Source organism: Drosophila navojoa, chromosome 3 (genome assembly GCF_054131105.1).
Source record: "Drosophila navojoa isolate 15081-1374.11 chromosome 3, UAZ_NAV_1.0, whole genome shotgun sequence".
NCBI lineage: Eukaryota > Metazoa > Arthropoda > Insecta > Diptera > Drosophilidae > Drosophila > Drosophila navojoa.
In genome coordinates this window covers 23,105,599-23,120,517 of record NC_142891.1, presented here as the reverse complement: position 1 = coordinate 23,120,517, position 14,919 = coordinate 23,105,599, and the positions used below count along the sequence as shown (strand labels likewise).

The window sequence follows — 14,919 nt, the reverse complement described above, 5'->3', positions numbered from 1 at the left end:
AAAATAAATCGCATTGATCAAATTTCATTATTTGTGTGCAAAATGAATCGAAAACAAACTATTATGCAATTACACAGGCCAACATAATTTGGTATACGTTTCTAAGAAATAATCAAATTGAAATCAAATATGAAATGGGACTAGTTCTATATTTTAGATTTCTTACAACTTCGATTACATATTAAAGCTCTGTCATATATTGGAAAATTTTTGTTAGAGACCAAACTATGAATATATCAGAACAGCTCTTAAAAAAAATATGTATAAAAATATATTCTTATTTTAAAAAATATTTTTTCCACATTTTTTTTTTTCACAAATGTTATCAAAAGTGCCAAAAATCCATTTTTCGCGCACATTTCAGTTTTAGTAAGATATTCAAAAATATTTTATACCAAAAGGACTACGGTAAAAAAGAATATACAAAACATGTTGTACTGCTACAGAGCCCCGAACGTGCTCAAAATTATTTTTGTTTTTGCTGCTATTGAGTGAAATATACCTATGCATATATGTATATGCATACTAATCTAATAAAAATCCATACCTGTTCGTTTCATATTCATGAGATGCAAAATCTATGTAAAAGTTTTTTGGTTTGGTTACCAAATCCTGTTGGCCTGTGTTAGGCTTTGTCACTCGGCAGAGATTATTGTAGCTAATTGTTGAGTCGCATGGCAAGCGAAATGTACATTAAATGGAAGCTAATGGCTAGCAGCATAAACATAAGCTCTAATTAAATATTAATTAACATAAATTAAAAACCATGCCAAAAAATGTTTGTTATTTTTGTTTGGTTTGCGGCTAATGCATGTGTTTTGTCAATTTTTGTTAGCATAATAGCTCTGATTATACCAAAGTATATACATATGTGTGTGTGTATGTGTATGTGTTGCTCTTAGTTACGTAGAGCATATTGCTGTAGAATTGGGCAATTTGTTCAAAAGTGCAGAAGAAATGGCTTCAAAAATCAAATGAAATAAAATAAAAATTAAATTCAATTTCAATGAGAAATTGTATGTTGAGTGTTTTATGAAATGAAGTTCGCAAATATATATATATGTATTTGTATATGTATAGTCCTAATTGTACTCTTGATTTTCAAATTTGTATTCAGCTTCAGCTAGATTAAAAATCATTGAAGACACTTTGAAATATCTTTTAAAAACAGGCTCAATTATTGCATAATAAAATTAATGAAATTATATTCAATTCTGCAACTGTGACTCAAGCTGACTTAAGCACCGCTCAGCACAGTTCAAACGAAATTAATTTTAATGCAAACTAAATTAAAGTTAAAAAAAAAAATGATATAATTATTAAAGGAAACAATACAAATTCTACAAAACACAAAATCAAAAAGTAATTGAAAATTTCTATATAATAAGCAAATACATTAAACATATGTGTAAATTTAATTAAGGCAATACAGTTTTTTCGTTAATAATTACAATTATAACTTAAGCGAAAAGGCAAATAAATGATTTTCAAAGCAAAAATTTCGCTGGTAAATTTCTTTATAATTATAATTCTATTGCCGGTGTTTGGGTTTTTTTTAACAACATTTTCCTTTTTGTTTATTTTGCATAATTTATATAACATATTCGTAACAAATGTACAAACTAACAAATAAATTGTTTAACATTTTGTTGGTCCACAGAAGCATTGTCGCTTCCTTTATTCAATTAGCGCCTATTTTATTATTTTGTTTTGCATAATTTCAATTAGTTTCGATTTTCCATGTAATATCACTCATACGCCCCGTAAAACGCATCAGCAGCTGAATGCTCGCTCTACTTCAATTTGCATCCTCTTGCACGCTGACTGATGGAGCCTTGGGAGCCAACTCCTCCGTACAGCCAGCTACAGTTGTTTTGGACGAATTTAGTTCCGTTTCCTCGGGTATTACCTTGGGGCCCTCCTGATCCTGTATATTACGTTGGAAAATGGAAGAGAAAGGTGTGAGTTAGTAAGTAAATCATTGATATTCAACTAAAACGCATGCCACATGCAATTTATATAAATATTTATATGCAGATATATTTACAAATAATATTCATTCAATATTTCAGTTATCAGGACAGGTGAATAATAAATTATATTATATTTAATTTATTGACAGATCAAAAATAATAACATATTATATTATACTAAAATTATATATATTTTTTTTTTAAATATATACATATATATAGTGCTAAAATGTCCGGATTAGCTTTGTATTTTTTTTATTTATTTATTTATTTATTTTTACCAACTCTTTTTTTTCAGTCTTAATTATATTGAAACGTATTTCTAACTAATTCTTTGGGCATCATCATCATAGACAGATATTTTGCCAGTGAATTGCAATATTTGCTATTGCATTTTTGTTGACAAATATGTGGTAATTCATAAACAAAGAATTCCCTTTTTGAAATGCCAAAACAACAACTTATATTCGCTCCAACCGTAAAAATATTCAGCCTTTGGGCTATGTCCTACGCTGTTTGCGTTTGAGCACAAAGGAAAAATGCTCGCTATTATTAAAGTTGACATAACTGTTCGTTAATAATCGATTATTGCATTTTTTATGTGCCTGCAGGTGCATTGAACCGAATTGGGTAAATAGAGCATTGAAATGCCCTCTTCAAACAAACATCAAGCTCGCAGCTAATTAAATAGAAAATAGCAGTCGATGGCATGTAATTGAGTGTGTATATAGCTTGTTAACAGTTTAATGATACTAATAACAGTTGAGTGCATAGTTAGTATACATATATGACACAATGAGCGATTCCTGATATATGTTTATGTAAATATGTTATATGTGCTAAGTCAAGCCTTGACTCAATGCTAAATAATCATTAAATATTGGCATTTAGTCAGGAGAAGCATATTTCGCTGCTTGAAACATAAGAGGTTTTCTCATTTTGAAGAGCTTTTCACTTAAAAAAATAGTTTATAAATTCATTTACATATTTTTCCAACCATACACAAATAATACATTTTAGTTCAGCTAGTAAAACGAATATGGCTCAAATTTAATAAACTCTTTTCTATAGGGTAACTGTGCAGTCCTTTGATAAATATTTGCGTACGTTTATATTGCCAATTAAAAACTAAAGTAAATATTAAACCAATTGCAAAGCAATTCAAGCCATATACACATGCAAAATAAAACTCAAAATAATCCAAATAAAAAACGCTTTGTTTGCAATGCAAAACTCTTGTGAAAAGTGTAAACCAAATACGATTTAATCACGCAACATATTTGTTGGTTTCTAGTGTTTTCTGTATTTCTGTATTGAAAGGCAGGCGAGCGGACGGACTGGACTTTTAAGCCGCATGCAAGTTCCAGCTCATATAGCACTAAGCACATGCGAGTGTATAACAACATTTTAGAGCATGCGAAGCTGAACTTTGCTAATAGGGCATGCAGGCAGCTCGTGAATACTCTGTAGTTAATTTGGGAGTGGATTAAGGGTAACTCGATGCCCGCTCAGGGGCATATAAATAATGCCCAGCAAGAGGATATGTATGAGAGGCTCTGTCGCAAAAGTTAGCCGTATGCCAAAGTCTATGATTTATAATTTGTTTTATATGCCCACTACAAAGCAAACGAAATTTGCATTCATAAAGCACGGACTGCGGAATATTTGCGCAGCAGAAACTCTTTGTGGCGCGTTGCTGCTGCAGTGTGCATAATGGCAGCTGCACCTGCTGAATAAGTTGTTGCCCCCAATTAAAATATGTTTATTTCTCTGCTCTTAAACTTTCGAGAGCTGCAATTGACCAATAATCAACGAGCAGCATGCGGCGTAGCAAAGTTAAATGAGTTCTTTATGCATATGTTAAATATAGACATATATATTCGTATTCCCAATTGGAAAGGAGTGGAAAATTGTTCAAATGAGTTTGTGCACAGGCGACAAACAGAAGCAAATTATCTCTAGTTATTATGCCAGAGTTAATCAAGTAATCTTCCGCTGTCTGCAAACTTCTCTTGCTGATATACAGTTTCTTATTTTTTTGTTTTTGTTTATACATAACTATCTAGCGAATCAATAAAAATATTTGAGAAACTTTTTTGCAAAACTTTCTTCTTACACAATCTGAATTTAAATAAATATAAAAAATAAAAAAAACTATAAGGGAAATCCGTTTATCATAAGATTTTCTTCAACTTTAGAAATGCAAAGTAAAATTGAAATTCCAAAGGAAAATAAAAAATGTTTTGCTTATAGATTTCTCCTTCTTCCAATTCCAATGCTTTTATAAATATGCTTTTATATAATAAAAATATTATTTTTCAGCTGATTGAGAGTAAAACTCTTCCAAACTAAGAATAAAATATATGTAAATAAGTATCTATATTGTATGCTCGAGTAAAAAATAACCATATGTATTTCTAAACAGTGAGTCAAATAAATTTCCAGCTATAAACATCAAATTTCGTATATCAAATCTCGCCGTCTACGTAATACAGGAATGTTGGACTATTTTTAATACATTTGTTCGCTGCGTGCCCAAATTGAAATGACAAATAGCCTTTTGTGTTATTGTTGTTTATATACACACACATACATACATATACACATTTGGACAGCAATTTTAGGGTCTAAAAGTTTCATTACAATCGGACAACAAACACACAAACAGACCGCAGCCATTCACGAATGAACCTGATATCAAGTGGAGCTGCTGCTCAGCCTCTGCGTAAATTGTAGATTGCGGCTTTTATTTGTACATATACGTATATACGCGTGTGCATATGTATGTGTGTACGTACGTGTGAGTACATGTAAACATGGAAAGCACACACTGGCTTCCATGGATCTTAAGTGCCGTTTGTGCAAAGGTGGGTTACGGTTCATCAGTTTATTTCGTTTGATATAAAACAGAAATTTTGCACGCCTTTGTTTTACGGACTCTGTGTTTTGTGAAATGGGCATGGCAACTGGGTAATATAAGCGAGGCAATACTCTACATTTATATATTTATCTAATTTTATTATAGACTAAATAACATGTATTATGATTTAAACATTTAATAGTGATGGGACTTTTGTCCTATATTGAATATGTGTATATGTGTATGTTCTAGATGGGGCCGTAATTTAAAGAAAGTAGTTAACATAGATGGCATATGTTTTATATTCCTCAGCTCAACCCAAAATTCACGATTATTTTCTTATTTTTGATATTTTTAAAATCAGCTGAACAGCAACAAGTCACAAAGCCAATATACTCTCTTCGCTGCGTGAACAAGTAGAGCAATTCACAAATGAGCTGAGCGCCTAAAATTTAATTGTCCATGGAACGTCAAACTCTCAGAGCAAGAGAGAGGTGGAGAGAGGGGAGCAAGCAGGAGGAAGAGAGCTAGGCCACGTGTTGAAAGGCGCTTTTTGAAAAGCTAACAAGAGCATATTAATTAATTATTTACTTTACTTTTTTTTTTTTTACTTTCCCTTAGATAACAAAGAAAATTTATATGTGGGGAGGCTCTCATGTGTATATATATATGTATAATTTAATCAATTATTAGAAAAGAGCTTTTCTGGCATAGCAAATTGAACATTATACAAAGTCTGCCAATTATAATAATTGAACGCAGTCAAAAATCTTTGACTTTTAAAGCTTAGATAACTTGTTGAATAAATGTCAATGTATTATTATTATTTTTATTGTTTTGTATTACTCTTTGTGAACATTATAAATTACTTACGAGCGATTTCGCAATCACTTAATGGGTGCTCGAATTGTTCTGTCGAACAATGACTAACATTTGCCATTCAATCAGGGGGCCTCAAATTATTTGGCATTCGATTTATTTACGCATGAATGAGTTTTTCTGCTTTGGCGGGTTGTCCTTTAAGAGGGTAGCATAACTTGGAGCAAACTGACATTTGCTCATAATTACTTAAATGAGTAATTAAGTCTAAAAGCTATCGAAAAACATTTAAGGAAAATCCACATCAGTTACTTTCAATGGCAGCTGACTAAAGCAGATGATTTTGGCTAAAAATCATTGAAGCTACTAATATATTTACACTTTCATATTATGTATACTCATACTATATACTTTCATATAATATTAACACTCTAATTTGAAATCCACAACACGTTCGCCTTTATTTGCTTTCAGGCAATCTATAGTGATTTGATTGATGAATTATTTGATTTATTGCACAGTAAATGTCAATATTTATATCAAAAGATGTTTTGAAAATAAATATCAATAGAATTACCACTGCAGATATTATCTAATCGGTCACTACGTACAGCAGCATAAATTGTTGCCTCTTTTAAGGTCTGCCACTCTCTCTCTCTCTTTTGCTTACCCTCCATTAATTTAAACCACAAAAAAAGAGGAAAATATAAAACGAAACTAAGCAGAAATAGCTAACAGGAAATCGTAGAACATTTGCACGTGCCATTAAGAATAGTAGAATATTGGTATGAAATCGATTGTTGTGTTGCTTCCAATACAGTGTGACAAAGCCCCTTGACTAATGTGAAACAAAATTAAATTTCTAGAAGGATCGGATGGGGTTGATTATATAAATTATTATTATTATTTTTTTATGTTGTGAAAACTTTAATTTAATTTAAGATTTGTTCAGACTGGTTATTCGAATAAAATAAATGCCTGAATACGTAAGTATTATTATTATTATTATACTATTAAATATATATATATAAGAGATATTGATATCCATTATTAATAAATACATTGATGTAACTGTTGATATAATTATATAAATATATAAAAGGCCCTTTAACTCAATAATACAAAATATTTTTAATGTGTACAAATTAGTTTTATAAATTAATATTAATTAAAAGAATTAATATTAATTAATATCATTAAAAGAAATATTCAAACAAATTCGAGGGATAAGACTATTAACTGCTTTTTATCTGGAATTTATCACCAATTCAATGAGTTATTTTTGATCTGCAATCAAGTTAGTATCAATGCAAATTACACATATCTGCGGCTATCTGAACCTTATGTTGCTTAAATCTTACTATAAAATCTTGCATTCAAAAAAATATAATTTATATAATCTTGAAATCATTCATGCGACTCAAATTATAGAACTCAGCCATCTATATTTAAATTTGCATAAATATAACAAAAACATGTTGGGCAGAAAATCTCGCGTTATTATCGCATTTGAAGCTGCTTATCAACACAGTCGATTTGATCGGATCCTGAGTTGTTGGTGCTTGCATTAAGTTGCCCATGAACAATTTGGCATTTTCAGCAATTTCAGCAGCAGCTAAATAATTTGTAGCCCACTTCCAATTGACAGCTTCAGAAACGTTGCCAACGTTTCAAATTTAGCTCCTCTTTGTTTGTTCAAGCGACGGCAATGTTTTTGCTTTTGCCTTTGCAGTGTTGCTTTTGCTTTTGCTTTTTAGTGCGAGCTTTCAGGCAGGCGAATGGGGCTGCTTGCCCCACACTCATTGTTGCCTTTGGAGCAGCTGCTATTGTTACTGTTTTTTTTTTTTCTTTTTTTGTTGCTGTTGTCAACTTGTGCTAAGTTGAACAACAAATCACTCGACTCCAAAATACAAAATAAAACAAAAAAGAGCCAGAATACTGAATACAAACAAACACAATCACAGCGCAAGAAAAATACCAAAAATTTAAAATTTACAAGCGCCCCAATCGGCCGACCGATAACAGAGATATATGTATGTATATTTATTTGATGGTTTAAGCGCAAATTTTGGCATGCATTTAAATGTTGTTAAAACAAGTGCAACCAAAGTCAAACAGTGCAAGTGTGGGCCTTAATTAAACGTTATAAAGTAATGCCCGAGTGGTTCGCAATGCAAACGCAAAACCAACATCAATTAAAACTAATTTAACAAAACCAACAACGAGCGACGAGCAGTCGAAACCCAAATCTAACGCCGCCTCACACACTTTGTCAGCGGAATGATGCATCAGCTCCTGCTCCTGCTACTGCTGCTGCTCCTGCTCCTGCAGCAGCTGCTGCTGCTGCTCTTGCTGGTATTTGCGCTCATGCCCAATCCATGGATGCAATACGAGCATTTCTGAATGCATATATATATTCGCTCAAGAGTGAAAAATATGTGTGCAGAGCGAGCGACAGCTTTGATATGAAATGGCAAGCTAATGTGAAGTCCTTTGGCTCTTTGCTTTTATCCTTTAATCTGCGAATTAACTTAAAATTCCTCTGAATGCCAAATTGATATTAAATGTATTTTTTTTTTTTTTTTTTATATAAGTGGAATTTTAAATATTCTCTAAGCCAGCTAATACAATTCGTGTGTCTGCTGGCTGGAAAGGCATTAAACTAATGTCTACTCGATTGCTTCTTTTTGCCTTAATACTTCAATCCCTTCATTAATTGTAACTGCTGCTTAATTAATATTGTGAATTTTTAGTTTTTTAAGTAATTGAATGTGGAACAAAAAATAGTATACTAAATTGTAAATTAAATAAATTTTTTTTAATAATTTTAAAATGTTAATTTAAGATGAGTTATTAATTTCTTTTAATAATATATCTTTGAATTGAAAAAAAAAAAATTGTATGAAATAGAAAAATATTTTATGATATATACATTTAATATATATTTAAATAATATTAAACTGTAGATTTAATATCGTTTTTTAATTATTAAATATTATTAATTAATATTTTTAAAAAATGTATGGTATACATTAAAAACAAAAAGCAATGAGAAAGCTTGCATTTAAAGAATAGCTCTATAATTAAAAAAAAAATATGTTAAAAGTATTTAAGCAAATTAAATCAATCTCTGTTTCTAGTTACCATACGCTGTTGGCCTGTATAATTTATCATAATTTTATCAAAGCAAAATAACAACAAATGAATTGCAAATTTTTTACATAATATGATTCGAATGCTTTCACATGCTTTGTTGCGTGATAGGGTATTAAGCTAATATCTATGACGCTTGGCCCCTGCCTCTTATCACTTTAACAGTAAATTAAAATTTCAGTGAAAAATATATTTCATTATGCAAATTTGCACAAGGAGAAAATGGATTTTATTGAATTTAACATATTTTCAGTAGCTAATGAAATTCCACGAATTAATTTTAGGCCAAAGGCATCAGACTAGAAGCAAAATTAATTTCAAATGGCAATAATAAAATATAAATTAAATGCCGAAATTATGTATATGAATTTACAAGGACATATATATGTATTTACATACATCTATATATATAGATGTACATCTCATTATCGATCTGTTTGTCGCTCTGCAAGCATTTAGTTAGTGTGTGTGTGTGAACTTTGGTTAGCCCGAAAACTTTTATAACATGCATTTATTTTGGCCCATTTGGCTATGTACTTTACCATTAACATTGAGGTGGGTATTACGGATAAATCCACAGCGGGTATTGAAGTTAACAAACCACTTGGATACTTTTTCATGCGGCTCGGGAAAAATGTTGATTCCACGCCCTGTTTTGTATGTGTGTGTGAATGGCAGTTGTTGTAGCACAGACTTCGTATAGTTTTATATACTTATGATAGAGATGCAGTCACACACTAATTCAGATACACAGGCACACATATATACACACACACACACACACACACATAGACAGATAGCAAATGGCGCCCATGGTTTTGGAAAATTTATTTGGCACAAACGCAAAAAGCCAAAAACGAACTTTTCGGCCCCTTTGGACTCTCTAGCCTGCAATTTGCAAGCGAATGCCTGATGCCAGCGCACTGCTGCTGGTGCTCGTGCTGCTATTGCTCTTAGCTCCCTGCTGTTTTCGGTTGCTAGCTTTTATTTCCTGCGCCCAGTTTGTCAGTTTGTCCAGCTGTCCGTCTGTCCGCTTCAGAGTGTTGTTTTGCTGCCTGGGAAATGCCAAGGCAAAACTTTGGCATGTTCATAAATTCATTAATTTGTTGCTTTTGTTCTTGTTCTTGTTGTTGTTATTTTGGGTGTGCTTTTTTTTCGTTGTTGTTGCTGTTGGCTCTGCTGGATGCGCATTTGTTGCAACCACATTTGATTTATTGAATTATGGTTGCTAGGCAGTCATAAAAGGCCGCTTGAAAGCTTTGATAATTAATTATGAAATTAACTGCGGCACGCATCCATTTATAGCCGCATCGATTGTCTCATATATCATATGAAGTTTTTAATTAAACCGATACACTGATTATATTTAGTTCATTCGCAGTTGCATTGAATAAGTCTGCTGGGAGTTCGAATCAATAAATTTTTCATTTGAGCTAATTAAATTTATATGTTTTGTTATTAAATATTATGGCATCTCAACATCAACAAGAATGTGATAATGGCAATTGCCTTTCAGCGTGAGCTGCCAAATAGATGAATACAGATAAATGGATGTGCTCTCCATTAAAGTACAGCATAGACTGCATAAAGCGAACACATAGGATTTTCTAAGATTTACTAAAATTGACAACTTTTTGCGGAAATAGAGAAAAATATACTTAATAAATTTTTTAGAAATTAATTTAAATAAAAGCTATATAAACTAATGTCTAATTAATTAGTTTATTATTATTATTATTATTTTTGATTATTATTATTTTACTTATTTTTAGCAAGAAAATATGTTGCTTTGCCTATAAGTGGAATGTATTCTATCGCTTGTCGCCATTAGGCAGGCTCTACTGTGCTATATTTACTTTTCAAGTAATAAAATGTTATTTGTTACAGAAATGAACTCTTGGAATTCCTAGAATTTGTCTCGAAATTCTTAAGCGCTCACAAAAAATATTCGGCTATCCAAATATCCGGTCTAGTGAGTGCCCCAATAATATAGAGGCTGTGCTGGATCCTGTTTACTTTATAAGTATTGATGAAGAGACGACATTGATTATGTAATTGAAATATCTATACAGATATTATTTTACAAATTCCCAAAAACATCCATAGAGATAGAACGTTTAACTTACGCAGGGCAACAAAATTCAGCACTTTGTGAGAGGAACAAAAATGAGGAGTGAGAAACTCAATGAAGCTTTCAGTCCACTGGCCAAGTTAGCTATGCTACAAAGAGAAATCAGAAGCAGTCGAGCGGCATCAGAAGCAGAGGAAACAAATGCCAAACACACGAATGCTGAAAAATAAACAATAAACGATAAACGGCAAACGGATGCAGTGGCGCACAGCATCCGGCTGGCAGCAAGGTGGCAAAAAAAAAAAAACGGGAAAAAAACAAGGCGAGGTCGAGAGGGGAATACACAGGAATATATGAATACGGGCGTACAGTCGGGCAGGCAGACAGGAAGAGCGCAGCAGGACAATAGCGCTTGGGTATGCTAAAAAGTTATTGGCGCAACAGCTGCTAAACATTTTTGAAAAACTCTCAAGTTCGAGTCCGGGAGCCAGAGGCGCTAAGGCGCTGCCACCCGCAGCACGAGTCAAAACAATTGAGGACAATCATCGACACACACACACACACACAGACACACAGACACATACGCACACACGCACAATGTAAGCTGTTAACAGAAGTAGAAAATGTAGAGTGGGATAGCTCACCTCTAATACGACGCCCTCGAGAGCGGGCTGTGAAATATTCTTTAGATTGCTGTGATTCAATTTGGGCGCACTGTCGGCACGATTGCGACCCAGTGATTGATTTGACGTTTTGTTATCGGCTTTGCTCAGTATCGAATGGTTGGAGGACTTGTGATTGATTTCGAGCGCCGAGCGCAATATATCCACCTTGGATGCGCTGTGACCAATATTCCCGTGCTTGGGCACGCCCCTAAGCGACTCCACGTTGTAGCTGCTCCGACGCACCGACAAATGGTCGTGTATATCCGCCTGTACAACAGCGGACAACAACAAAGACAAATTTCAATTAGAAAACTTTCGCCCGCTGTCGAACAATTAAGTCGTCCTCATTCTCGTCCTCGTCCTCGTCCTCGTCTATTTGACTCTTACCCGCGAGCCCCTTGGCAGCGATGACAGACTGCCAATTTGATTGTATTTGATCATGAGGCTTAGACGCTCCAGCGACATGGAAGTGCCCTGCTCTTTGGTCGCCGGCTCGGTCAGCTTTTCCGTTTCGCCCGCCTCCACAGTTTCAGCCTCCTCCTCGGACTCCTCGGCGGTGTGATCGAATTTGCGTAACCAAATCAAATGCAGCAGCCCATACGCGATGCCGCCAACAACAGCCAGCAGACCCATATACCGGAAGGCATCCCGAGTGCCGAACTGGCCAATCAGCAAACCGCCCGTAAAGCTGCCACTGCCGCGTCCTGCAAAAGGGCGAGAGTAAGAGAGAGTTATTGGCCTGCAGAGAGTGTTTTTTAGCGGAGCGATGAGATCAATGCTGCACTTGCCCAGGCTGAAGTGGGCCATGCCAAGGACGCCAATCAGGGTGGCCAGCAGGGTCTTCGGCGCCAGCAGGGAGCAGTAGGTGGCGGCTGCCACCCACATCAGATGGCAGGACAGCGACTCCATGGCCTCGAATGGAAAGCACCACCAGGCGTTTCTAGCAATAGAAAAGAAATACGATGTTGCCATCAAATTAGATTAGGCGCACATGTTTACACTCCACTCCACTCCACTCCACTCCACTTCAATCCACTCCATTCCATTCCATTCAACTCACTCGATAAAGGAATAGCCCACCAGGCGTCCGGCGTGCGAAAAGAACGCAATGATAATCAAATTAACGTGACCAAATATGCGTGTGATTTTCTCGGCTCCATACAGAAATGGTATGCTGCTCACAGTGCCCACAGTAATTGTAATGCCTGCGGATTGGAGGGGGTGAGGTAATGTATGAGCCATTAGCCATAGCGCTGGAACAGCTGCTGCTGGAGCCGCTGGAGCCGCTTACCTAACAAGTAATTGGGAGCGCCCAGCTCCTTGAGATACAAGAATAGAAAGCTTTCGATAAAGCCCCAGAAATTTCCGAGCACAAACAGAAATATTATGAATGCAATCACGTGCGGCATTTTCAATAGATTCCACAAATCCCGAAATACATTATCCGCCGGCAGCTTCTCGCCCAGCGGCATCATTAACACGGACATTGTTGATATCACCAGCAGCACATCGTACGTATAGAACGCGGCCGAGTAGTCCGTGTAGCCCAGGCCCCGCGACGAGTAGTCAATCATAATTCCCGTGATGGGCGAAAAGATGGCCATGCCAATGCTGGAAAACAAGCGTTCGCGCCCAAAGTCCCCGCCGAACTTCTCTATCATTGTGAGCGCAATGGGATCCATTATCGTAACGCCGGCTGACAGCATGGTCGTGGCTAAAAAGCTGAAAGAGAACACGTAATTAATTTCTGTTCGAGTCAATATAAACGGCCTGCGTGCTATGGTGTAATCCTAGCCTGAATTTTCGCTCTTTTACACAAATTTTCTTTGCTTTTGTAAATAAAACATGGTAATAGTGCGAGAGTGCTCGACTGGGAAATACTCTAGCTATGCGGGTAACTGCTGATGCGAGTGGATATCAATTGAATTTCCATGTTGCTAACAGAAAGTTGATAAAAAAACATATTAATATTAATTAATATCCGTTTTAAGTTCGTTTAAAAATATAGTATTATCACCAAATGTTCTTTTATATCTGTTAATCAGCTGTATTAACAGCTGTTAAAAATGTTTTAAAAGTGTTGATAAATACAGCAAACACTTGGTTCCTAAAACTTTTCAAGTAAATAATCTAATCTAAACCGAATATTATCTAGTCTAATTAAAGATCTATAACAATTGGAACATACTGGAAAACAATGAAGTCTCTCACAGCTTTCGAGCGAGTATCTTCAAGTATTTATCAAGTAGATGAGTCTAACTGCAACTTTCTGATCTTTTTGTTATACTCTCTCAATATTAAGCTTAAATCTACCAAATAAAAGGCTACTCGTACGTACCGTAGTAAAAAGTATATCCAGAATATTGTATCGTCCGTTTCCTTGTAATCAGGTGGGCATATTTCTGGAGCATTGAGCGTGAACGTGCAACGCTGCATCATGCAGCGGACGGCGCCCGAGTTCACATAGGACATGTTGGTGCGCCTCACCAGGCCGCCGCAGCGCAAATCCAGGTCATCCATGTCAGTGAGATTGATTTGCATTTTCACCAGCCTATCCTCGCCAAATCGCTGTCTAATGTCGGTGACCGTCTCGTTGTCATCCTGCTCAATCTCCATGCCCAGCTGCTCGGTGGGGTCGGCCAAATCGGGATGCATTTGCAGCATAAAGTATGTCTCATCCGCATTCTCCGAATGCACCCAGCTGATGCTCGGCTCTGATTTGCCGTCAGCAGTGCCTGAACTGCCTGTGGAAACTGAAGGGCACAAGCGCGTTAAGCATGTGTGTGTGTGTGAGTGTGTGTGAGTGTGTGAATAGAGCTTAAGTATGTACAGATTGCAATGAAAATCCTCACTGAGTCAATTTGGATTTCGAGTTGGAGTTGAGCAAATATTTTGCATAGCTTAATCTGTCTAAATACATATATGTGCATACATACATGCATACATATATACGCACTTTTATACATATATAAGCTTATATTATATATACAACTATATTTTACGTGCATCGTGTTATATATATGGTTATGGCTATAATTAAAATAAGCTTAAGATTTATAGATTTACGTTTGGGCATGTAGCGAACGAAGCTTCGATATCTTTATCTGTTCAGTGTAGCCATATGAAAGCTTTTATGGATAGTAAATAAGAAAATTTATGGCTTGTCAAAGAAAGAAAAAGAGAATAAATAAACAATCTATCGAATATTAAATGCCCTTCACATGTAAGATATACTACTAAATTATATATAAAGATTTGATTATATATTATTATTGCGCGCAGAATAAGAAATCAAATAAACGATATTAAATTCATTTAAAGGCTGAACAAAATACAAGAAATCTTCTCTGAAATTTATCATAAATTTAAACACATTTC

The 14,919-nt window shown here is 34.9% G+C and overlaps 1 protein-coding gene across 2 annotated transcripts in view; it reads right to left on the bottom strand.

Annotated features, from left to right (window-relative positions):
* Nucleotides 1-1,734: 1,734 nt before the first annotated feature.
* The window catches only part of LOC108649840 (uncharacterized), a 29,087-nt gene continuing 15,902 nt past the window's right edge, over nt 1,735-14,919 (bottom strand). Inside the window, exons 5-12 of one of the 2 annotated variants that reach the window (XM_089258673.1) lie at nt 13,880-14,294; nt 12,833-13,263; nt 12,602-12,746; nt 12,330-12,481; nt 11,929-12,245; nt 11,521-11,808; nt 9,348-9,455; nt 1,735-1,927 (exon numbers count right to left, since the gene is read on the bottom strand). In XM_089258673.1, coding sequence (XP_089114799.1) covers nt 1,799-1,927; nt 9,348-9,455; nt 11,521-11,808; nt 11,929-12,245; nt 12,330-12,481; nt 12,602-12,746; nt 12,833-13,263; nt 13,880-14,294 — 1,985 coding nt within the window. In that variant the 3' untranslated portion in view covers nt 1,735-1,798. The remainder of the gene's footprint in view (nt 1,928-9,347; nt 9,456-11,520; nt 11,809-11,928; nt 12,246-12,329; nt 12,482-12,601; nt 12,747-12,832; nt 13,264-13,879; nt 14,295-14,919) is intronic. The other variant, XM_089258674.1, reaches the window with a different exon arrangement.